Source organism: Choloepus didactylus, chromosome 4 (assembly GCF_015220235.1).
Source record: "Choloepus didactylus isolate mChoDid1 chromosome 4, mChoDid1.pri, whole genome shotgun sequence".
Taxonomy (NCBI): Eukaryota; Metazoa; Chordata; class Mammalia; order Pilosa; family Megalonychidae; genus Choloepus; species Choloepus didactylus.
In genome coordinates this window covers 39331317-39358203 of record NC_051310.1, presented here as the reverse complement: position 1 = coordinate 39358203, position 26887 = coordinate 39331317, and the positions used below count along the sequence as shown (strand labels likewise).

At 34.3% G+C, this 26887-nt stretch overlaps 1 protein-coding gene across 12 annotated transcripts in view; it reads left to right on the top strand.

Moving 5' to 3' along the window:
• Positions 1-26387, top strand: part of PCNX1 (pecanex 1) — a 206691-nt gene extending 180304 nt beyond the window's left edge. For 9 of the 12 annotated variants that reach the window (XM_037832388.1, XM_037832395.1, XM_037832397.1 and 6 more), the window contains 10 exons: positions 1093-1346; positions 3614-3844; positions 6934-7034; positions 7764-7914; positions 13408-13638; positions 14437-14711; positions 16154-16353; positions 18364-18806; positions 19239-19379; positions 20866-26387. In XM_037832388.1, the coding sequence (XP_037688316.1) occupies positions 1093-1346; positions 3614-3844; positions 6934-7034; positions 7764-7914; positions 13408-13638; positions 14437-14711; positions 16154-16353; positions 18364-18806; positions 19239-19379; positions 20866-21006 (2168 nt within the window). In that variant the 3' untranslated portion in view covers positions 21007-26387. The remainder of the gene's footprint in view (positions 1-1092; positions 1347-3613; positions 3845-6933; positions 7035-7763; positions 7915-13407; positions 13639-14436; positions 14712-16153; positions 16354-18363; positions 18807-19238; positions 19380-20865) is intronic. The other 3 variants (XM_037832389.1, XM_037832394.1, XM_037832391.1) reach the window with 3 other exon arrangements.
• The last annotated feature ends 500 nt before the right edge of the window (positions 26388-26887 follow it).

The following is a 26887-nucleotide window of genomic DNA, read 5'->3' as shown; positions in this document are numbered from 1 at the left end:
TCATTATACCTTCATCATAACTGGGTTTTATAATATCTGTTTCTCTCAAAGCAGTGTTTTTCAAACACAGAGAGTGTATAATATTCCCTTTAAAGGAAAAAAAAATATTGTGAAGTCTTGATTAAGTTACTTTTATTATAATGTAACTTAAATATGTGCATATGTAAAATTAAGTATCTTCTTTTTATAGTTCTTATTTAATAAAAGGAATTTAAAAATTAAATGCAAGACCACAGAACAAAATAAAACTTAACATTAAAAATCAGATGATACTTTGCTGATACTAGATTGCTATGGGTCTGATTCTATATTTAATCTGTTTTTTTTATTTTTAATTTAATAATAGTAATGCAGAGAATACCTGTTTTGATAAGTATTTTCTATAAAAGAATGTCTTCAAGGATTTGTTTGCTAGTGCAGGATAATTAGACTTCATTGAAATTTTATGAGCTGGGTAAACCTCAAATGTCAATAATGCAATCGTATCCAGTTATTGATTTGGGAACAGAAAATTTTTTATTATGATTTTGATAGAAAATTATAGTGAATGGTTACAATTTAGTATATCCAAAGAAACTGTGTATATAATATTTTTGTTTACAGTATGAACATGATACTGGTAAATAAAGCTCAGATTCTTTTTTGTTTTGCATGTCTATCTGTATTACCATGTATTTTGAGATAATTCAGTTCTCATACCATTCTTTTCTTGAATTAACTCAAACCTTCATGATATATATCTTTACTCATTTGGCCTTCATTTAATACAAATGTATTTGTAAACCCAAATTGAAAGTTTGGGAATCAAAAGTCAAAATTAAAGAGATTACTGCATTGATTCTCAGAACATTTAATGTGCTAAATTAATCTGCAAGAGATTAATACATAGTATGTCTTGTCTCTGAAGTTCATTGCAATTTGTTAATGAACAAATCAGTCACATACTTTCCATTACAGTAAAAGATGTCTTTTTTTCCTAAATCTCTTATGTCTTTAGAAGCATTCATTTTCCACTTCATTTTCTCTCCTTCATTTTTAATGGGCTGTTTCTCTCTCCCTTTCTGCTTTTGTTTTTGCTTTTGTTTTTGCAAGGGACTTACTGTCAACAACGGGAAGTAGAAGCCATTACTGAGGGTGTAGAGGAAGATGAAGGATTTTGCTGCTGTGAACCCGGCCATATTCCTCATGTGCTTTCATTTAATGCTGCATTTAGCCAGCGTTGGTTAGCCTGGGAAGTAATAGTCACTAAGTATATTTTGGAGGGTTATAGTATCACTGACAATAGTGCTGCTTCTATGCTTCAAGTCTTCGATCTTCGGAAAGTACTCACCACTTACTATGTTAAGGTAAGGGTATGGTGCTTGTTTAGATCCTTTAATAATTGGAGGCTCTTCTTGGGAAAGATACGTGTGTGTGTGTGTGTGTGTGTGTGTGTGTGTGTATTATATATATATATATTTTTTTTTTTTTTTAACTGTCTTTATTTCTAAGTAATAGTGATTTACATTCTCTGGTGTCCAGAAAAGTTGGTAAAATATACCTCCAAAGGTCTTGCTATTTTCTTTCTTTAGTCAAGCTCCTTCCATTTGTTCATTAGTATAGTGGCTACCATTTTTAGTTTACGTGTTCCAGGCACTGTGCCAAGTACTACATACACACACACACATACATACATACACACACATTCTTAGGGCTGCTTTAACAAAATATCATAAACTTGATGGCCTAGAATTATATGAATTTATTGTCTCACAGTTCTGGAGGCCAGAAGTCTTGAAATCAAGATGCCATGCTCCATCTGAAGCCTATAGGGGAGAATTCTTCCTTGCATCTTCTAGTTTCAGGTGTTTGCTGGCAATCACCGGTATTCCTTGGCATGTAGATGCATCTACCTTTGTCTCCACATGGCTTTTTCCCCCGTGTCTGTCTGTCTGGCCTTCTCCCCCATGTCTGTCTGGATGTCTGCCCAAATTTCTTCTTATAAGGACATGAGTCATGTTAGATTAGGGCCCACCCTAATCCATTTTGTTCTTACCTTAACTATTCACATCTCCGAAGACCCTGTTTCCATATAAGCTCACATTCACGGGACCCAGAATTAATGTCTTTTTAGGGGACACAGTCCAACCCATAAGATACATGTAAGTGTGTGTATCTTACTTAATCTGCTAAAGGGATATTACTTCCTTGATTTACAAATAAACAACTTACGGATCAAAAGTCAACTTGCCCAAAATCTTCTAACTAGCAAATGGAGCATCAGGGATTTAAGAATCCAGGCTTGTCTGACTCCTGAGACCTTGCTGATAACCACTTGCAGTGCACTACTCTCGACAAACTGAATAATAGTATTGCAAAGTTTGGAAGGTCCCAAGACCACCCTTAGGTTTGATACTCTAGAAGGACTCACAGAATTCTTCAAAGCCATTATACTGAGGGATGCTATTGATTAAAGTGAAAGGATATAGATTAAAATCAGCCAAGGGAAGAGGCGCAATAGGGTAAGGTCCAGGAGATACCAAGGTGTGGAGCATTCAGTTGTCCTCTCCTAGTGCAGTTGGGCAGATACCACTTCTTTCTTCCAGCAGTGATGTGTGACAATACTGGTGGAGTGGTGCCAACCAGGGATGTTTGAGCCTCAGTGTCCAGAGATTTTGTTAGGGCTCAGTCATGTAGATATGGTTGATTGCCCATGTGGCTGACCTTAGTTTCCTGCCCTTCCAAGGTCAAGGCGATAGCATAAACTATGGGCATGGCCCAAAGTCCCCAGGTAAACAAAGACACTGTTATCAGGCTGGACATTCTAAGGGTTTAGGGATTAATTCCCAGGATTGGAGGGCAAAGGCCAAATCTCTCTTTGGACAAGGTTAATCCTTAACAGCACAGGTATTCTAAGAAATTTTTTTGCTAAAGATTTTACAGAAATACGGAATGACTACACTTTGGGGGGCTTCCGGGTCAAACTAGTATTTTCAAACAACTTTAATGACCCATGTCTGAATTTTCCATATCTTGCATTGTTATCTCTGTATACCACCTTATTCATACTGCTGGGAATGAACCTTTATCTTCCATTTAATGTTCAGTTAAACCCAATCGCAGGAAGTTACAGAAATTGATTTTACAGCATTTTTTTTAAATGTGCATGCATGTTCGTGTAAGTGTATGGCATTTTCTTTCTCTAGTTCTAAATATGTATATTTTATTACTTTATTATTAGCTGTATTTCTGTAACCTGATCTAGGATCACAAAATGGTTGAATAGCTTGCTATGAGAAGTTTCTTAAATAGATATACCATAAAGTTTTTTCACATAGCTTAAAATATGCCAAATTCAGAAGCTCTAAAATCAATACGCTAGAATTGTTTTGAAGTTGCTCTGCTGGATTTATGCTTGTGATTTTGAAGTATTAAATTATTCTCTTCCATCCAGTAAGGCCTGAGGTATATTATTATAGCATTCTTAAAATGTATACATACAGTATTAAGCTAAAATAAAATATTCTGTATCATACTGTAAGGAGAGATAGTCTGAATGTATTTCATGGAGGCATTGGAGTTACTTCAAATTGTAATTTAACCTGAATTTTTTAAAAACCTTTTTTCTTGTTAGGGTATCATTTATTATGTTACAACCTCCTCTAAGTTAGAAGAATGGCTAGCTAATGAGACAATGCAGGAAGGACTTCGTCTGTGTGCAGATCGAAATTATGTTGATGTGGACCCAACCTTTAATCCAAACATTGATGAAGACTATGACCATCGACTTGCAGGCATATCCAGGGAGAGTTTCTGTGTGATTTACCTCAACTGGATAGAGTACTGCTCCTCCCGAAGAGCAAAGGTAGGAGTAGTTGATTTCATTTGTAACTCTGGATCCAAGCTTTTTTAAAGATGGAAGGAATGGCCCTGTTAGTTATTATGAGGTCAGTTTTTCCAGACCTTCCTCTTTCTAATCTTTTTCTTAAGATAACCTGTCTGATTCATTATGGTTGGGCCAAACAACCTCTGCTAAATTCAGGTTAAAGAAAGTGACCTCCCTTGTTCTTTTATTTGTAGTGAAGTTTACTGTTCAAATAGCCCCCTTTCCCCACCGTGCATGCACATACATATGTGCAAATTCAAATAACATATAGCACCTTCTTAAGGACTATTTGGAGAGCCCACCTAGACTTAAGGATAATTCAATACTTTTGTCCCATATCGAAAGTCGAGACCAGTGCTGTCCAATAGAACTTGCTGCAGTGATGGAAATGCCACTAACCACATGTGGCTATTAACAGTTGAAATGTGGCTAGGGCGACTAAGGAACTGAATTTTTTATTTTATTAAATTTTAATTAATTTTAGTTAATTGTAATTTAATGGTCACATGTGGCTAATGGCTACCATATTGGGCAGCATAGGTCCAATTTGGTTTAATCCTGGTCATTTTGGCAAGGAATTCTATGTCTTCCCACTCAAGAATAGGGATCCATCTTTCCTATATGGAAAGGATCCTTCTCTTAGAAGTTATTTCTGAGGTCATGGATGTAGCTGGAAAAAAAAAAAAAAAAAAAAAAAAAAGCCCCCCTAATTGCTGACAAATCATATATTCACAAAGTTTACCTCCAAACTTGGATATTCCCAGTGTTTTCAGTTAGTTTATCATCACTAGGTCAATCTGGCTTATATTCTACTCATGTAATTCCCTTTATAAAAGTTATCAGTTGTATTTTTCCAGCTGTATACTCTCATTTCCACTCCAGTTTATCTTTTAAATTGTACGAGATTATCCCCACCTCCTTAAAAGTATCCATTCTGTTCTCTGAATCACCATTCCCTCAGTAGCCTCTTTCTGGGGAAGTTAATTAAGCCAGAAAGATTTGCTGACTCCAAGCTCTCTGTCAGTCATTTTTCTCTCTGTTTTATTTTGCAAAGTTTCTATTACTGTTTTTGAAATTCATTTCTTTTCTTCTGCTTTGTTTAATATGCTGTTAATCCCATTCAGTGTGTGTGTGTGTATGTGTGTGTTTTTTAATCCCAGACATTGTGTTTTTTTGTATCTCTAGAAGTTTGATTTGGGCTTTACGTATAACTCTTCTGTGTCTCTACTTACCATGCTCTCTCTCTCCTCTATCTTCTTGAACTTATGGAATATAGTTATAATAACTACATTGAAGTCTTTATTGGCTAATTCTAACAATCTGTCTACATACTGGGTCAGTTTTGATTGATTGATAATTCTCATCAAGGGTCATATTTTCCTGCTACTTTTCAGACCTGGTAATTTTTGATTGGATACCACCTGGATTCTCCTTCCTCGCACTGCAGCCTAGAAACTCTCTAGGCAATAAGCTTGGTTGATCATAGGGCTTACCTCATTTATTTCCCATTTCTCATGGATTAATGTCTTGTACTGCTTAATGTCTAATGTCTGAAAACCATTGTTTCATATATTTTGTCCAATTCTTTGGTTGTTTCAGTTAAACGGGTAAATCTCATTTCTGTTACTCTATTTTAGCTAGAAGCAGAAGCCTAAACTAAATTTTAAAAAATTTTCTTTTTCTCATAGCAAAAGCAATACATTTACATCATAGAAAGTTATATGGGAAAGGGAGAAGACAAAAAAAAGAAAAAGAAAAAAAAAAGAAAATAACCCATAATTTCATCACCCATTATAACTACCTTTAGTATTTTTCGTTCATATAATTTCAAGTTTGCCCACACTTTATCTCTTATTTTTCTTTCCCATTTCTTAAATCAAAATAGTCTCATACTCTTTTTCTATTACTGTCTTGTAACCTGGGTCCAAAATTCTTTCAGAGAGTTTATTTAATGAGATGAGAGTGTGTATTACAAGAGATAATCTCTTTGGAAACAGTCGAATTGGCAAGCAACTAGGATGTCTCTTATACAACTTTTTTGCTCATGTTCATACCTTTACTATAGCTGCATAAAATTTTTAGAAATCTATTACAATCACTGTTAACTAACTAGATTAACTGATTAGTGTTAATTAAACTAAAGAACTAATATTAAGTTAATATCTTAGCTTCCCTTTTTCATTTACAAATGAATGTTTAATAAAGTCAAAAATATATGCCATTGGCAAAATTAGAATAGTTAAGCTCATTGTTAGCTTATATCAATGTTTCTTTAATTTTAGCGTGCGTTACTTGGAGTGTGATTGCTGGACCACACTTTGAGAATTTGATTTCATAGAGTGGTCCAAAAAGTTACATTTCTAACAAGTTTGCAGGTGATGCTGTTTCTGATCCTGGAACTCTCTTTTGAGAACCACTGCCCTAGATTGTTTCTTGGTAACTGAGATGCTACCAGGATTTTCTTTAGTATTCTAACAGGGTAAACCATTTTGTTCACTTACATATCAGTGACTATTATTAGTCTCTTTCTCTTAGGGTGGGAAAGAGAGGAGAACTACTGTCTTTCTTCAGTTGTCAAGGCATGTAGTTATTAAAAAAAGGGGGGGGCCAATATTCTACACACATCAACTTGGTTTTCTTTATTATGATTATGGATAGGCTAATGTAGCTGTCACTAATAGCTTGCTTACCAGGCTATAGCCAGACTAGTTAACAGGTAAACTACTGTATTTTAACTAGTTATACCAGTAATAATGCTTACCAGCCAGTACTGTGAGACTTTAGCTAAGGTCATAATGCTTTATAATATAGCCACTTAATAAAAATTATGTTCCAGTAATATAAAGTATTAGATTTTATTTGATTCCAAAGAACCTCCTCATACATATTCAAAATTCATTTTATACTATTGTGTTGCTAAGTGTAGTTTCATTAGAAATTTTATTTGGATAGAAATTAACATTCTAGTTGGTTCTTTATCCTGGCATTGATTTATTAAATAGATGTCTTCTGATTTGTTAAATACATATCTACCTTTATGATACCTTGTATTGATTGTTTTTGTAAAGCCACTGGATGTGGACAAAGATTCATCCCTGGTGACTCTTTGTTATGGACTCTGTGTTCTGGGACGGAGAGCTCTGGGGACTGCATCCCACCATATGTCCAGGTAAGGGAAACATTTCAGTTTTCAGAAACTGAATAGTTCTTCATGGGACACATTCTATACCTATTTATTCCAAAATCTGTGCAGTTTTTATATTTGTATAGATCTATTTTACTGAACATACTTGAGTTCTACTAATTGGTTAACAACTGACTTTTAGAATTCACATATATGTCTGGGTAACTATTGATAAAAGAGTTTAATAGATTTAGGACATTTAACAAAATAATCACATCATAAAATTTTATTAATATTCAACCATTTATACCTAATAATTCACCTAGTTTTATTTTTCCACATTCCCTTGTAGCCTTTGTTGGAGTACTCATAATTTTAATGTAGTTGCACATTAGATTTTGGGATTCTTAGTATTAACTGAATTTCCTCACATGCATTTGTATGAATTAGAGGTAAGAAATATTGCATATTTTAAGTTTCTTTCATCATTACTGCATGATTTCTATTAGGCCGTCAATTTATTTTAACTTACTGGCTCTTTGCCAGTTCTGTATTTTCATGGACTCAGTATTACAGTGGTTTATAAACAAGGATTCCAAGTCAAACAGACCCTACCCCTTGTGATTCTGATTCAGGGGTTCTGACATTAGTTCCAGGAATATATATTTTCAAAACTCTCCCAAATGATTCTGGTGTACAACCAGATAGAAGAATCAATTTATGAAAGGCCTTTAACTGTCAAAATGTATTAATTTTTATCTCCAATCTTAACAGTAATTTAGAGTCATTCCTCTATGGATTGCATGCCCTATTTAAGGGAGATTTCCGTATTTCTTCAATTCGAGATGAATGGATCTTTGCTGACATGGAATTGCTAAGAAAAGTAGTAGTTCCTGGAATCCGTATGTCTATTAAACTTCATCAGGTAAGATGAGATTTCTGAAATCAAGAAAACCTGATTTATGGCAAGATACCAAGTCTTAGAAGCCTGAACCCATGTTTCTTCCAGTGAATTTGGATATTAATATTAGAGAGTGACTGATCTGGGCATAAACTTGAAAAAAATTAAGTAGTGACAGATGAAATAGAGATCTTTAGCCACCATGATACTTGCTCTGACTTCATGTGATTGGAATTCATGCCTCTCCCTTGAATGAATGTTAGCTAACTCTAAATGCAGAGGTGTGTTATAAGTGGACTGCTGTAACTGAATTGTGAGTTTCATTTAGCATGCTATGTAGAATAAAAGATGGTTAGAACAGATTTTGCCTTAGTTAAGTAATCCTAGTAGGATAATAAAATTATAGTGAGGCCCCAAAAATCATTTCCAAAGCCCTAGATCTTTTCAAGAATATATTGCTAATTAAGTCCTGGCACTTGCTGCTCTAATTATTCTACTTGACAATAATTTTCAGATCTGATTATAGATACCACATGATGAGATTCACTGAAGTGCATCTGCTGTACTCAAATCTTATTGAATCTTTTTACCCCAAAGTTTTACTCTAAATAAAGGGTAAATTAGTATTCAGCAGATTTACTGTGATTTGAAATATTGGAATTATGTTAACTTCTCATTCTTTAGGAGCTTTACTAAATATATATATTTTGAAAATCTCAGAAAAATGGAATATTATTTTAAGAAGGTTGAGGAAAATGTTAATTTGGTATCAAATAGAACTGTCAGTTTTCAGACTAGTTTTAGTCTTGAGACAAAATTCGGTGCATTTAAAATAAAAAGAAGATTTCAGATTAAAATGTTTTTTTAAAACTTCAGAATTTTTCAAAAAGTGTGAATTATATATCTGCTGTATGAAAAAAAAAAAACAACTGATTTATCTACCAGCTTCTGACAGACATCTTCTAATTAACACTAAACATTATGACAGATATTTTCTCTCCATCTGTCAGAGAAGAAACTGAGGCATAGGGTTCAAAGCCTATGATGGTAGTCTCCACCTTAAGTCTCTGCCTGTAGTCTCTCTACAGGTGCCCTTGCCTATTGCTGCCAGGTCCATTTCCTTATGCATTCCTTTGCTTATGGCATTATTATCTCTGTCAATGGTTCTCTACCTTATTTTCAGACCCAACACTCTTGGATATAGCATACCTCTATCATGAGCCATGACTCACAAAAACAAGGAGGGTGAGGAGGTAGAATCAGAAACTTGGAAGCAGGTGGAAGGCAGGGTAACAAAAGCAACCTGGAGAGGCTCCTCCTGTAATTCTATATACCTCATAGGAGGATATAGCTTGACTTACAAAGAAACAAATAGCAGCCATTTGTTGAGCATCACGTTGTTCCAGACATTGGCTGCCTGTGAGGAACTCTCAGACCAGGAAAAGACAGATATGTAAATAAGGACTGGTCATCTCCAAAGTTCATATGTCATATACTCTTGAAAATCCATAAAATAAACAATAGACTTAGGTATTAAAAGCCAAGGATATGCATATACTTGCCATATGTCCCAGCAATTCCACTCCTAGGTACTGAAGAATGAAAACGTGGGTCCACACAATGACTTGTACTAAAGTGTTTGTAGCAGCTTTATTCATAATTGCCTCAAACTGGATACAGCTCAAATGTCTATCAACAGATGAACATACAAAATTATGGTATATCCATATGAAAAAATAATTACTTGGCAATAAAAAAGAATGAATGAATTTCAAACATGCAGAACAAGAAAAGGCAGACATAAAGAGTACATGATTTTATTTATATAAAATTTAAAACAGGCAAAACTGATAATGACAGAGCAGATAGTGGTTGCTTGGATTTGGAGATAGAGATGGAATGTCAAAAGGCAGGAAGGGACTTCTTGGGGTCATGGAAATGTTCTTTATCTAGATTATGGCAGTGAAACTATAAATATGCATATTTGTCAAGATGCATCTAACTGTACATTTAAAATGAGTGCATTTTTTGTGTTGTACCTCAAACTTAATTTAAAAAAAAATAAAAAGAATCTGTTCCCAGAAAGCTGAAAATGTAAAATTTCTATTACTGTTTTGCCTTTCAGACAAACCTTTGAAATGGTATGTTTTTAGTACTTTATGTATTTTTAGATTTTGCTTTTCTTTTTCAGTTATTTTTTTTTAATTCTCTAATCAAAGGATTATATGTACATACTTTCTGTAAAGTCAAACTGTTATGATGATCTGTGTAGTATTTACAATTGCATAGTGCCCGGCAGTATACACTGTGCTTTCATATACATTAAATCACAACCCAGAAAGTTATTTTAATCATAATTTTATAGACAAAGATTAATCAAAACTCAGAGATTAAGCAAATTGCCTTTTTCATGTGTTTTTCTCTTTTTTGTCCTCTTTTAAAATCATTTTCTAAAATACCTTTCCTCCTTACTTGTTTTTTCTTTCTTATTAGTCTCTTTGAGAAATCACATAGTTGTTAGAAGTGAAATAAACCAGTCAAAGGCCAGTTGGGTTTACAAATGATATATGATGAAAAATTTACAGTCTGTGATCATCTTAAGGACAGGGATGATTTCTTATTAAACTTTATATCACTATTACTTAGCACAGTGCTTGGTAGCCAGTAAGTGTTTGGTTAATGAAAGAGTGTGTTTTTAAGAAATAGTATATCGTGTACATATGTTAATAACTTGTAAATTGTATTTCTAAAATGCTTCTGAAAACTTGTCTTGGAAGTCCTGGGAACATTATCTTTTTGTATTTATTTGAAAAGCATTTTCAAAATTTTGCATTTATTTTTTACTGAAAAGCATTAAAAAGTAAACCACCCAAAAGTAAACATCTTCCCATCACACCATTCCATCCTACCATACCCCCAAGAAGCAATCACTGCCAATAATTTGATGCATATCTTGTTTTCTCCTAAATACATACAGATATTTCCATCTATGTGTATAAATATTTTTCTTTAAAAAAATGTAATAGTGACATACAAATTGATCTGTAATGCATGTTTTCTTTTTCATTTAGTATAACATGACACCTTTCCAAGTCAGTACATGTTAGAGGTAGCTCATCTTTTCTAATGGTTCTGTAGCATTGCAGAGTATAATTTTTACCACAGTTTATTCAACCATTTCCCTTTTCATGGACATTGTGTTTGTTCAAATATTTTGTCCTTAAAACAATGCTGCACTGATATACAGAGAACTTAAAATACTCATTCAGCCATCTTAAGTCCAATGAAAAGAAATATTTGAACAAGATTAATGTTCTCTACCTTTGGCATGTCTAGTAATTTCCATCATTGTATTCATTTTATTAAAGATTTCGTTATTGCCTTTATCTGGACTTTTATTTCCCATTCAAGTAATTGGACCAATACTGTACAAAGATGGTATTCCTTCCCAAATGGAATTATTTGCTAGCAGAGAAGCACATCATATAACATCTAGACACAAGATGGTGGTGGTATAGGAAAGTGTGAACTCAGTTTTTAAAAGAAAAGTTAGGATTGTTGGTGTATAATGTGCAGAAGTAAAAAACCACTTACCAGTATTTTAAGTTATGAATGCTATCTTAGATCAGGTTCTCTAGAAGCAGAGCCAGTCTTGGATTCTTAGGCAAGAGGTTTATTGAGCAAATGTTCTCAAGAAAATTCTGTAAGGGAGTGATGGAAGTAGAGGGAGAAGCTAAGCAAAAATGAGTTTCAACTAAACTCCAGCCTTAACCTGATTGTAGAGGGAGCTCTGGAAGGTAAATAATATTAAGAGTTACATTGTGTACCTCCCACTCTTCACAAGCAAAAGAGGAATAAACCTACCCCAGCATTTCCTGCCCAGGCAGCTCACATCAGCTGAAGGCAATTCTTAAAAGAAGGGAACAGCTATGAGCTATCAGGAGCCAAACATTCAAAGCAATGGTGTAAACATCAGTGGAGAAATATGAGCGCACCAGCCTAGAAAAAGAAATCTGGATGAGGCACCAATGAGGTACTCCACAGTCCGAAGGCTAATTTTCTGACTTTGTATTTCCTTACTAGACTCCAAGTTCCATGAAAGCAGTGCTTGTATTTGTCTTTTGTTCACTACTGGTTTTCCCAGTGCCTGACACAGTGCTTGACAATGTAATAGGTACCCAGTTCCCACGAATAAACTTTATCCTATAATTATCTCTTCAGTGACCTTTTGTGTATTTCTGCTAAGGTTTCCCTGCCTGGAACCGTTTGCATTTCTCTTTCCTTCACAGTGCCCGTCTGCATCCACTGAAATTGTATTCATTTTTTAAGATCACATAATTTTTAATATCAGAATGAAAAATTAACCTTAAAAAAAATCTGGGTTCAAGTTCTGGCATTACCATTTACTAACTTTCTGAACCTAGGAAGCACCTGAGCCTTTTTGAGCTTCTGCTTTGAGACTCGTAAAATGTCTCAGCCTACTTGACAGGTTGCTGTAAGAGTCAAATAGCGTATCAGAGATCTTTTTACATTATGAAGCATTATTCACATGTACAATATTATTCTATATAGTTCAAACTCCAGACTCAAAGGCTGCATCCTTGGGGGTGTTGGCTTCTTACTCTCACTCTTTTTCCCCTTCAAAGAGCACACGCTCATTTATCAGCCAGAGTGCAAATTAATTATTTTTTTCTGGAAGTAAAAATCTATCAACTTCCCAACTACAGATACGACGGTAGCCGATATATTCATGCTATTTTAAAAATTTAGGTTAGCGTTATGGTTATTTGGGTATGTGTTTTGTATCCCCTATTAATTTGTAAGTTTCTAAAAAGGGAGATGCATATCATATACCCCTTTTATTCTTACTCCCTCCACAGAATCTTGCACACGGTAGATACTGAATAAATATTTATCAAATTGAGTAGTTATTAAGACCAAGAGATTTTTTCAGGGAAGACTTTACTAGCTCCTCTAGGGCTGAACTTTAAACTGTCCTCAAAGCTCATAACTGTGGGACATGTTCTTACCTAAATGAGAAATAAGATAAATTGGTAAATCAGAATCATTCTGGAGATGTGACTTTATGTGAAAAGTGCCTTGTTAAAAAGGCATAGAATATAGTCCTTTTATGTAGTTTTAGCCTCCCTTAATTGTTAACAGTGAAATAATTTTTTAATATATATAAATGAACATGAAATCCCAACTTGAATGAGAAAAATATATATATATTGGAAATGTTTATATTTCTTTTAGAGAAGAGGACTGAATTGAAGTCACAAAAGCAGTATAGCTGGAATGAGCTAATTCCTAACCTGGTTATTTTTAAGAATCTATCATTTGTTACTAATAATATTAACACCTGCTGATCTGAAATACTCAAACCAGTTTTTAAGAATTTTCATTCAGTAATTGATTTAGCAATTATAGAAGTTTTTATCATGCTGGGAGTCATTCTCTTCTTTACCTGAAAACTGTGTATATGTTTTTTATTTGGTGTTTATTTTGGTGTTTTAGGATCACTTCACTTCTCCAGATGAGTATGATGACCCTACTGTGCTCTATGAAGCTATTGTATCTCATGAACAAAATCTCGTAATAGCTCATGAAGGAGATCCCGCATGGCGGAGTGCAGTACTTGCTAACTCTCCCTCCTTACTTGCTTTGCGGCATGTCATGGATGATGGCACCAATGAATATAAAATCATCATGCTCAACAGACGCTACCTTAGCTTCAGGGTCATTAAAGTAAGTTTTGAGACATTTATTTACATCTGAAAAAAAATTGGAGCTTAGATAATATGATCCAGACTTTTAAAAAGTGACTGAAATTTTTTTTACAGAAAAGAATGACCATACTACATTAGAGTTTATTGTTTATGAGCACTTGATTTTACTTATTTTGTCTGTAATGTGTTCTGTCCTGAAATTTTCTAATGTGCCATTAACATTTTTGTAGTCTTTTATCCATCATATGACAAGTTTGTCCATTATATGTGAGATCTGGGCAGCATCTTAATAGCAATCAGTAGCAACTGTAAGTGGTTCACTCTAACTTTTCCTTGTTTATTTTTTAAACATCTAACACTTTAGGAGGCTTTTATTTTTTAATTTTCATTTGCATAGTTGATGATGATTTACTTTTTACCTACGTCACTCAACCTCCAAATGTCAGAAATCCTTTCAACTCTTAATATGTCACCTCATTTCTAAAAAAATATCTTTTTAGCCCAATTACAAAATTCAGTGCTTTTCCAACTTGAGAAACTAAATGGACTGCAACATTTTACTTGGTAATTTTACAAGACACTAGGGAAAAGAACCCTGTAGGTGCTTATTATTTAACAATCTGCTCTGCTAATGACAAAGGAAATTGATGAACTCCTATCAGTTTCCTAGATGTGACTCACTTATATTTGTCTCCCGCTGTTCACAGATGGTTACCATAATGTCTTTTGTATCCCTTCGAGTTCTGCTCTTCTGTTTATATGAATTTTATTCTTGACTCTTTAACCTAACCTGACTCCCATGTGTTTTGGTTTTCAGGTGAATAAGGAATGTGTCCGAGGTCTTTGGGCAGGACAACAGCAAGAGCTTGTTTTTCTACGTAACCGTAACCCAGAGAGAGGCAGCATCCAAAATGCAAAGCAAGCTTTGAGAAACATGATAAACTCATCTTGTGATCAACCTATTGGCTACCCAATCTTTGTCTCACCCCTGACAACTTCTTACTCTGACAGCCATGAACAGCTTAAGGACATTCTTGGGGGGCCTATCAGCTTGGGAAATATCAGAAACTTCATAGTGTCAACCTGGCACAGGTGAGTGAGCCATGGAGTTACATTTTTCAGTTGTGTTGTATTCTGACCCACTGAACCTAGACAGTGTCATTGGCATTACCTGGGAAGCTTTTAGAAAAAAAAATCTAAATTTTTGAAAAATCCAAATGGCATGATATAAAACTATTACCTGAATTTCAGGAAATAGAAGCTGAGTATTTTTATCTTCAAAATATTATTAGATAAATCTAATACACAACTCTGGTTAAGATCCATTGCTCTAGTATTCGGTAATTTTTTTTAACTTCCTTTTGCAACATATTACTGCTGCTGGACTACATGAGCCAACAAACAGGGCAAAATAAGAGAAACACAAAAGAAACTTACACAAGTTGATTACTTTCTTCTGTTTTATCATTGTGTTCCAGCAATAGGGGGAGCACTCTGTACATGTAGAAACCCTGGTTATACAATACCTTTCTAACAATTCATTCATCACCCAAATCACAAACATATATTGTCTTTAACTGTGCACATGATTTTTTCTCTGTCTTTTGTCTAATAAATGATGCATAAGGCAGAAACATCATAATTTGGTAGATGGCAAGAAAAATTTTGAAGCTTGTTTGAATTTCCTGAAAGTTCTTCAGATTCTTAAAATAGAAAGCAAGAGAGCTGAGAAAAGATGGAATGTTATCAGAGTTTAAGAAAAACAGAATCTGGTCTTTATAGCAGAAACTCTCAAATAGGTACTTTAAATTCTAGGAATACCGATTGCTTAAAGGGTAAAGTTCCACCATTTTAATATCAGTCCCTATCCAAACTAAAGGAAGAACATAAATTCAGGTAGTCCTCAAAATTTTTTTCTTTGCAAAACATGTCTGTTGTCCTGGAATTACCTTAAAGAGGTTACATTATTTCCCCATAAGAGAAGTGGCATAGAGACAGGGTTCCCACCTGCCCTGGTTTGCCTAGGGGTTTCCTGAGATTCAGGACTTCAGTGCCAAACTGGGACAGTCGTGAGCAAACCTGTAAGTCAGTTACCCTACATTACAATTTTTTTTAAATAGTAAAGAGGAAAAGTGATTGCAGCAGCTTTTTCCAAGTGTGGTACAGCAACTGTGTAAGTTAGGTATGCAGGCAGTTGCATACTTCAGGGTCACTGAACAGACACTGGCAAGAATTCTGTTTTAATTTTTGATCTTAATGGTACACCTGTGTTACGTGCAGTTCTTAAGGTGTAAGAAAGATGACAGAGTGCATAACGTAATTAGATTGGAAAGAATTATGGCAGTGAATATAAGGGAGTTCTTAGGCCATTCTTTAAAAACATGACAATTTTTTTTTTCCTAATATTGATGGCACCATAATGACTTTCAAAGGTGAACATTAGAAGCAAGAACAGTTCGGTATATGGAAAAAGAACAAAATACCTATCTTGAAGTAACCTTAGGACTAATGCTTTCTTCTCTGTTTGCTCCTAGGTTAAGGAAAGGTTGTGGAGCTGGGTGTAACAGTGGTGGCAATATTGAAGATTCTGATACTGGAGGTGGGACTTCCTGTACTAGTAACAATGTAACAACTGCCAATGATCCCCACAGCAATGTGTCCCAAGGAAGCACTGGAAATCCAGGTCAAGGAGCAGGACTCCATCCGCCTGTCACATCTTCTCCTCCAACACTAGGTAATATGAAATAAAATTATGTGTACAGTATTAATCTCTTAGCTGCAGGGTCCAGTTAGTATAATAAAAGTAGAATAGTTTGTTTGGTTCCCAGTGAGGGTGGACATTTTCCCATTTGGTTATATGAATAGTTTGATATATATACATAAATATATATTTGTATTTACATACACTGCTCTAATTTTTACTTGATATTTGACAAACATTTTAGCTCAAAATATTAAAGATTCTTTGAAAATATCAGTTTGATGACTACTATTTGATTAATATACTCTATTTACATCTCTCCTATTGGACAATTATTTGGTTTCTTCTGCCATAATGTGATGATTTTTGTACATACATCTTTGTAATTATTATTTTCTTAGCCGGAGACTTTAAAATGGAATCACTAGGTCAAAGGTTATGAGCATGTTTAAGAATCTTGATACATAGTGCCTGAAATCTTTCTAGAACTTTTTTTTTTACTAGTTGGTACTCTTACCAGTCATAGGTAGAATTCCCATCCTATCAACCTTTTTCACCCAGCTTTGAACATTATCAGTTCCCACCTCTACTCCCTGGGCACGAGGAGGGGTGGTCTTTAATTTCATTGTTTTAATTTTAATTGCTCTGGTACCTGAGATTAGAAGTTTTTAAGTGAATTTATCAGCTGTTCCTGTTTCTGAAGTACCTATTTAAGTCTCTTGCCCATTTTTCCATTGGGTTATCTTTTTCTTACTGATTTATATTTGTATATTCCAGATTCAAGCTCTGAATCACAGGTATCTTTTTTCTGTGTTTTCTGAACCACAAGTATCTCTTCCCATTCTGTCTCTTGACTTTTCACTCTGTATGTGAGGAGTGGCTTGCTTTCTTTCGATGAGAAATTCTTCATTTTAATTCCCAATAAAAGCCTTTAGTTGTGAAAAAGAAAATGTGATTAGTACTTTATTTATCCTATTTAAGAGAATTTTCCCCATCCCAAGGCCATGAAGATGTTCTTCCCTGCTAATTTACCTTTTATATGAGATCTCTAAGCTCCCTAGTATGTTGTAGGTCTCAAGTTTCATCTATTTCCATATGGCTGTCCAATCGATCCAACACTATCCTTTCCCTACTGCATTGCATGGGTCATATAAAGTTTTAAGAAATTTATTTGAATTGGAAAAAAAAAAACCCATTGGCATTGGAATTGTTAAGTCTCTAAATAGTTGTGTGATAAACATTTTGAATGTTCTTTTTTTTTTACTTTTGAGTAAAAATTAAAACTCAGTAGGCTTCTTTAAATGTACTGTTATATTAATTAGCCTTTTAAACTTTAAAACATGTAACTGTTTTCAATCTACCTAATGATTATTTTCTAATAATCTTCACATTACTCTTATGAGTCAGAAAAAAAGACAAGCCACTGGAAAAATGACACACAAAACCCAACTATTCAGTATTATTGACAATTTGTATTTGATAGTAATTTCTTAAAGTGTATGAAAATTAGGATGTGATATTACTCTGTCTATCTCTATTGGCAGTGTAGCTGGCCATTGGAATAGATTGAAATGGCAGAAACACTAGTTTAAGAAAGAGTAGTTAGGGCTAGCCACAGCAGTGGCCGAGTAGGCGCTTAATAAAGATTTCTGACTCATTTCCATGAGATGTTTCATTCCTAATGCATTAAAGAGGTATTCTTTTTATTCTGAAATATTTCTGCTAAAGATATTTTAGAATTTATCCCAACCTTAAATCCTGATATTTGCTGTGAATTATTTGTTTCTTTCTTATGCCCCTAGACTATGAATTTTGAAAAGCTTCAGCGAATAAATACTAAATTATAAAATCCACACAGGGAAACAGGTCTCAGATATTTATTACTTTTGACAGCTTTTAAGAGTTTTAGATATAAATACCAAGTCCCATGAATTTGCCTTGAAATTGCTTAAGAGATAAAGTCTTAGAAACTAGAAAACAAAAGAATTGTATCTTGAATCACTCCACTTTGAGTGAGTGCTGTTGTTGTTTCTCCTTCTCTAGGCACTAGCCACAGCTCTCACTCTGTACAGTCAAGCCTGGTCAGACAGTCCCCTGCTCGGGCCTCTGTAGCCAGCCAATCCTCCTACTGCTATAATAGCCGGCATTCTTCTCTCCGGATGTCCACTACGGGATTTGTGCCTTGTCGGCGCTCTTCCACCAGTCAGATATCGCTCAGAAACTTACCATCTTCCATTCAGTCCCGCCTCTCTATGGTCAATCAGATGGAACCCTGCAGTCAGAGTGGCATGGCCTGTGTACAGCATGGCCTGCCTTCTTCCAGCAGCTCCAGCCAAAGTATCCCAGCCTGCAAGCATCATGCTCTCGTGGGGTTTCTTGGGACAGATGGAGGTCAGAGTAGTGCCATTGATGTGCAGCCAGGCAACAACTTAAGTCCTGCCAATAATTCACATGCCAAAAAGGGAGAAGTGATTTACAGAGTTCAAGTGAGTAAGCCCAGATTTCTTACACTGTTCCTATTACATTTATTTTCATTTCTTCTGTCTGCTGAGTAAAGGATTCTTGTGAAAATACAACTTATGTTACCTAGTCTGAAGACTAGAACATTTTTGAGTGTTGAGGGAAAAAAGTTTCTGCCAGCTTAAAAACTGAAAGTAAGCAGTTTTTGCCTTGGTGGTATTTGCTCCCTATTCTGGCATCGTCATGTGGCCATTGTAATAAGGTCTTACCAGAAGGCTAAAAGGAATTTGGGAGGTGGCTTTTTGGATTGTTTTTTTTTATTCCATTACAAACAGTGGAGAACTTGAAACATGAAGAGCCCTGTGAAGTAATCACAAAGAAATTGTTTGTAATTACTTAATTTTTCATTATCAAGGGAAAAATGAATTGGAAATGATCCATATTTATTTACAATATAGATTGTGGATCCCAGTCAAATTTTGGATGGTATTAACCTCTCAAAAAGGAAAGAGCTGCAGTGGCCAGATGAGGGAATTCGGTTAAAAGCTGGGAGAAACAGTTGGAAGGACTGGAGTCCTCAGGAAGGCATGGAAGGCCATGTAAGTCCTCTTATGAAGCTAACTGGTTCTTTGACTTTTTGGAAAAGTCTGACTTCTGTGCATGATTTTAGGTGATTTATATACACTGATGCTCAATTCTCAAACAACATTTTATCAGCTTTGATCTTGGCCTTCTCTGTTAAAAAAAGGTCTGATGTTTTTGTTTGTTTTCAGTTAAAGCGCTGTAGCCTTAGTTTTGTTATCGCTAAGCTAAATATCTTTTTTTATTGCTTAAAGATTCATCACGTTACAAAAATACTCATCCTCGCTAATTGCTAGTCCATTTTACTTTATCATGATGCACATTACCCCTGTCTAGAAGGTAATGATGCCCAGTTGACACCCGTTATTAAAGGAAGAACCATTAAGCACTGTTACTTTTATTGACACCAAAATTGGGAATAATCCTTGATTTCACTTTGTTTTTTTGTTTAGCCTACCTGGGAGGGTGATTAAGTTCTCATAAGTTGTCAAGTGCTTCATCTTGCAGAAAACATGTAAATAAATTGCCAAGTTTCATGTTGTATTGAGGTGACATGCATAGATGATTGCCTCTTGATCAGTTATAGAAATTAGAGAAGCACTAGATTTGAGTCCCTAAATCTGTGCTGTTTGATGTGGTAGACATTAGCCATATGTAGCAATTTAAATGAAAGTTAACTAAAAGTCCGAATTCAGTTTCTTAGACTCACTTAGCCACATGTGGCCACCATATCCGACAGAGGAGAACATTTCTGTCATCTCAGAAAGTTCTAACAGCCCTGCCCTGAGCCCTTCAGAAATGTCTGACACTCAGAGATGTACCCCTTAATTAGTATTAGTACAACATGGAAAGCCATGAGAGAAGAGTTACCCTAAGATAACAATGGAAGTAACCATGGAAGGTCATTTTTTATTAGATGTCACCAGCAAATACATTTTTTCTTGAAGAAATCCTTTTAGAATCAACGTAAGCAAAATTTCCCTTCCCCACCCCTACTTCCCATTATCTAGTAGAATCTTGGGTATTTATACAGGAAAAACACTTCTTTTTTTTTTAACATGTTCACTCTGTGTACTTTTCTAATACCTAATTACTGAATAAAACTAGGACTTTTGCAAGGAAAATAAAACCATATATAAAATATATAATTTTCTGTATTTTAGTATTATGTTCTTGTAAAAATGATGACTTTATTCTGAAATCAGACCATTAGAATGAATGTCAAATTGTATCCTGCTCTACTTGTATGGTATAAGTTTATTTAGACTTTAGAAGAGAAGCCCCTCTCCCATCAATTGCTCGTTCTGTTATCTAGGTTTTCTGCAAAATTTCCAACAGGATTTAGTTTATGCTAAATAAACTAGGTGAGTTTGACCTAAAAATATTCTTTGAATTGATACCAGTCAGCCTTCAAATCATGCATCCTTGTTGCTACTTCTAATCCTAAATGAGATCTCAAAATCTGTGAGTTCAATAACGTCTTGTTTTATTCTGAATCATTAGGTGATTCACCGTTGGGTGCCTTGCAGCAGAGATCCAGGTACTAGATCCCACATCGATAAGGCAGTACTTCTGGTCCAGATTGATGACAAATACGTGACTATAATTGAAACTGGGGTACTAGAACTTGGGGCTGAAGTGTGACCCCGTGTTGTAGAACTACATTTCTTTTCCCTCTCAATGCCAAGACATTGGAAAAAGAGAGGAGAGAGCAGAAGATGCCTGCAGATATTCACCTTAATCCTATATGGGAGAAACTTGAAAATAGAGTGGTCTTGGTTAAGCGCCCTTCGCCCAGACTCCTGCTACTGTCTCCATCTCCAAATAAAGCTGAAATATTTTTTTAAGTTAGCTGCCAAGGAAACATTTTGCACGAAGGATAAAGTTCTGTTAAAATACATCCTTGAAAAAAGTTTTTTCCTATGCTTTAAATCAACAGCTCTTCATTTCTGAACTATGATCTCATGTTTTTCTAATTTCTTTGCCAAAAATAGTTGCCATGTTTTGTCATAGAACTTGAAATCCATTTACCTTAATTTTTAAAAGCAGACCAGTATGCAAACCTTCAGTTTGACATATAGCAGTATAAAAGTTTAATGTACAGTGAAAGAGACTATGAACAGACATAGATTTATCTTATTCCTTGAGCGCTAAAAACTTCAATGAAAAAAAAACTGCACTAATTTTTTACTATAATGCACTAAAGTCTGAGATTGCTCAGAACATTTATTTATATATAAAAAATAAAATACCATTATTTAAATTGCCTTTGGGATTAACCCCTTTCCTTATAAATCTAGGTAGCAGGACCTATGCTGCTCTTTTTTCTGTTAGTAGTCTATACTTCATGCCGGTAAATTGGATGTTTTCTTAAAAATGAATACTAAATCTCAAGATATATATAGCTTAGCCTCATTGTTGACATTTCCGAGAGCCAATAGTCAGTGAATTGTTCGTGTGAACACTACTGCCAGCTACTGTGTCCGCATTTCAGGTGAGCTCCAGCACAGACAAGAGCTTTTACCCCAGGTGCTTTGCTCCTCTCCACTGGGGCAAGCTCTACTAGGAAAAAATACTTTTGCTTTTCAAAGAAGGAGAAGATAAATGTCCCAGGAATTTAAAGAAAGGATTGCCACTTACTTTAAGAGACTTAGGTCTTGAAGTTATCTACTTGCAGTTGAGTTAATTAAGTAAAATTTTTTCCAGACATAGTTATCCAAATGGTGCGGTTATTATTATAATATCCCTCTTCAATAATGTCACCTGTTATTTTCCTCCTCTTGTCTTTTCTATTACTTGAATTTTATTTCCTGTACATTATAATGTGTATCTGAAATTTGAAATATTTATATTTTTTGTCTCATAACTTAAATGTTATTGGTTTTTTTAAATGTGTGGATTCAGGAAAATATGTAACTCAGATTTACAATTGGATTAGGTGGGAGCTGCAATTTAGATTTAATTTGCAACTTTTTGCATTTTAAAAATTCCCTAAGAGAATGTTCTTTTTTGAAACTCCAAAGAAGATTGTACATCTCTCTTATCTGAGCATTTAGAAGCAGCCATCATTCTACAACCCACCCACCCCTGAATAGAAACTTAAAAAGAAGCAGGTGGGCTTAATTTTAATAATATGTATCATTTAACACAGTATATCCAAAATATTACTATTTCAACTTTTGGCACCAGCCATATTTCAAGAACTCAGGAGCCACATGTGGGTAGTGGCTATTTATTGGATAGCACAGGTTTGAAGTATATTTTGAAAGGTACCAAGAGAGAAGCTGTTTTTCCTACTAATGCTGACATCATCCTCACAGTCTAGCATAACATTACAGTAGAGGAATGAAAACTAAGTAAAGAGCTAATATACAGTATCTTATTACATTGCCATTCTTAAACCTATTTTTTTCTCTTTTTCTAAAAGGTTTTGGAGATTTGAGGTGGTTCAATAACCAGGGCGCCTCATGGTGACTTTTCCATAGACTTCACACTTTGCAAAAATTTACTGCTTAAAAACTGCATGTTTGACAAATGACTTACTGAACCTTTGTACAAAGGTACCCTTTCTAAATTGACCATTTAGAAATGTATTTTCCTGACAGTCATTATATTAAATCTGTATTTGCCTCAAATTGGCAAATCTATAATATGTCCATTAAAGATGAATTTTTTTTATTTGAAACTGAATATATGATCTTTCTATATATATTTTTTGAAATTTCTCAAAGGAATTATCCTCCCTGCTGCTTGTTCCCTTTCTGAATAATTGTGATTCCTTTGTGGTCATTGCCTAGATGAGTAGTAAGTGGAACCTTTTCAGTCTTAGATGGAAGATAATTCATTTCCCCACAAAGAATTAAAAAATCTGAATTTCAGTTTCAGTTTCAATCACAAGGGCTAGAATTATTTTTAGTCCTAGCAAAAACAACCAAAAAATTAAACACATCGCATACTTGGCAAAGTCATATCTCAGTGCATGGCTGGCTAGATTTTATATGTAACATATTTTTTTATTTTGGGTAGCAATTAGTGGGCAATTTTTCAAAACAAGTAGGATTTTGTTGTCATATAGTCCTTTAACAGTATAAGTGAGTTTGTGAATTAGGAACCCTAACAGAAGCACCGTTCCTATTGTTAAGTCTAAAACTGATGGTCTTTTTAAAAACCATAGCACTTCTAATTTCACCAGAGGATATCATGTCTGAAGAATAATTTGATCTTAAGTATTCCACCTAGCAATATACACATTTTCATTAATTAAATTGATCATACATTTCTTTTTTTTTCTTTTGAGAATAGTGATTCTCTGCTTAACCTTTTTTTCTGTTTTCATTAGTGTACAAGACTGCAGCTTACATTAATATCTTTTATGTATTTTGCATTTCAGAGTTTTCAATTTAGTTCATAATTGCCAAGACTTTTAGAGTCCCATAATTTGAAATTAAAAGTGAGTAATTGAAACACTAGCTTATTTCCTTAAAATAGAGTTGCAATTTTGATATGTTTTTGTTTTGTTCTTGTTTCATTATGAGGTCTTCCCCCTTTTGAGGACAATCCTGGAATGAGTTATAAATTACTTTTTTTTCTTTTTTTCCTCTCATTCAGTGACATACACAAAAAAACATTTTATAACTCCAAATTAAGCTTTTGGCTAATCTCTCAGCTTATGATTTGGTGTAAGTACTCTTTTATACCATTTTCAATATTTTATATAAACTTTAAATGTTGAATTTTTGCTAAATGTTGATATTTGCAGACTTGGGAACGTAGGTGGTGAGGCTGTATATTTTTTAAGGTAAGAGGAGGTTACTTTTCAGGAAGTTAGTGAACTAACTTAATCAGTGATCTGCCTTTTTTGGATTTCCATTATTGGAAGATAGAATTCCATTTGATTTGCAGTATTTTTAAAAGTGTTTCAAGCATAGCTGAGAATTCACTAATCCTTGAAACAGAAGTAGTCAGACAATATTTTATTGTTAGTGGAAAATCATTCTTTATACCAAATACCAGGCAATGAAAATGCAAGGTTTTATGTAGGAAACCATAGCTTACTGAAAAGGATGTATTTTTTCTCTTTATTTGGTTTATTTTTCCACCTCATGTCAAAGTATCTTTAAAAGCCTCACATCTGAGTAAGAGTAACTTAACCTTAGCAAATACCACTTTGCTTCTAAGCAGCATCCCTCTGCCTCTGCTTAGAAATTTTCACCTGGTAGATCACTGCATTGAGTCATTCCACCATAACTGGGACTTTCAAGCTTATGGTTTTCCCATAGTCAAAAACTGTCTTTTCTTCTTAGCTCATTTTCAAGCATATTTCCTCCTAAATAAATCTGTGGCTTGAGGAAAAGATAGCATAGTAATTTTATGTGAGAATTCTTCTAGTCTATGTTTGCTAGCTACTAAACCACAGATTGTTGATTACTTTTGTATTTATTTTAATTACTTTTTCTTGAGTATGGACAAAGCCCTTACTGGTTTTTTATTTTTTTTAAGTCTTCACTGTTCATCCCCATTCTTTATTATTTTGTAATGTAATCAGAAAAAAATTACTTCATCTGAACAGAGACCCAGTTAATTTTTTACTTTGGTAATGACACATTGTTCAGATAAGGTATAAAAGATACCATTTTTTATTCTAGAGTCTTTCCTTTAATTCCAAGATGACTGGAGAAAATCATTTCAATCACGGCTAAGATGGTTACATGGAACTTGACTTAATTTACTAGTAGGTCATGAGACTTCAAACTTTCTGGTTTAGTCTTATATAGAAATAGGGATTTGATCTGGAGAAAGAGGAAAACTAGATACGATCATGTATTTAGGCAGCATAAATTGTATTATTATGTTTGAGATGTATAGCTTTTTTTTATAAGTGTTGAAGAACCAGTCTCTCTTTTCTTTTTTTCTCTTTTAAAAAAAAGAATTCTGGTTGATATGTACCCAGAACTTCTCATTCTAAACTTGCTACATATTTAGGAAAGAACTGATTGGACAGAAATTGATTGTATAAGTACATCTGGTAGGATATGAGTAGAGTATTAATTTTGCTTGAAACAAGTATATTTCATGCTTTGAATCACCTAACCAGAGTCATCTGCCAAGAATTTGTGTGATAACCATTTTTCTGTATTATCTAGTAAGTCACTGAATTTGGGTAGCTTGGTGAGCTGAACTTAACATTATCTGCCATTTTATGGAAGCAGCATAACATTCTTTGGGGGAACCAGAGATGATCATCACCACAGGGCTATATGACAGCTTTGTTCTAAGACTTTTATACCTATTATATAGGGTCATACCTGTTTTTTTTATGCCTCAGCTCTGTACCTGACAATTATGATTCAGTGGAGCCAAGTGAGAAGGAACAAAAGTTACCAAACACGGTGGTGAGAATGAATTCCTTGGCATTGTTTACACAGATGAGGTTTGATACCCTGGAATTTAAAACAGAGTAATAGAGAATGAGTTGCTGCTCCAGTGGCTCTTGGGTTTAGTGTACTTGTGGTTGGTTGTACAAGATTTTTTTTTTTTTTTTTTTCAAGAAACTTGATTCTACAACCAAAATAATAGAAATGGGGAAAAATCATGTCTGCTTATGCGTTTTAAAAGCTTATAGTTAAGTAAAAATAAATTGTAAAAACTGATTACCTTAACGTTATACAAGACTGGCAGTGAGCTCTGTATGAGGAAATGGAAGGAGAAATATTAAAAATGACTATAGGAAGGTAGGTGTGAGGAAGGAAAAGTTTACCTTTTCTGATCATGGGCTCTGAAAACTTCATTGTCTCTACCAGCTTTCAGTTATAAACCAGAGATAAGGATATATGTACTCGAGCGGGTCTGTGAGTGTGTGTGTGTCTGAGAGTATTTTATTCTAAACAGCTTGTAAATATTGTAGTTGTTTAAAATGGAAAATAAAAGTTGAGATTTTTTTTTTTTTGCAAATATATTGCATCAAAAACACAGTATTAACAGTGGTTAAAACAAAACACTGAGGAAATAAAAATTTTTTCATTTTGCCTTCTGTCCATTATTGTCAAGAAAAATTTAAGTGTACCATACTAAATTCTGTGTGGCATATTTTTAAGTGCATTATTGGTTCTGAAGTAATCATCTTAAACAGAAGCTTTGGTCTATAAACGTGTGACTCAACTAATAGATCAGAAGTGTTCATATGTCATTTAAAAGGGGAATTTTTCACACTTTTCTTAGTAGAAAGCTAGTTCTTTATATTATCTGAGTGATCTTAATGTAACATATTACTGATATAATATTAGATAGAACATGTAGGATGATAAAAATGTGCATGTGTTCAATTTCACGCTGATTTACATTACAGAAAATGGAAGAACATTTGGATTATGGTCATCAAATCGGACATGCTAACTTGTTTAGTATACTTGGGGTGTCTGCTAATCCAGTGACTTCACATATTATGTTTAAAGAAAATGTGAGCTGACTTACAGTGAGAATAGAACATGCTCTCTTGATTTAAATCACGTATTAAGCCGTTGAGTCA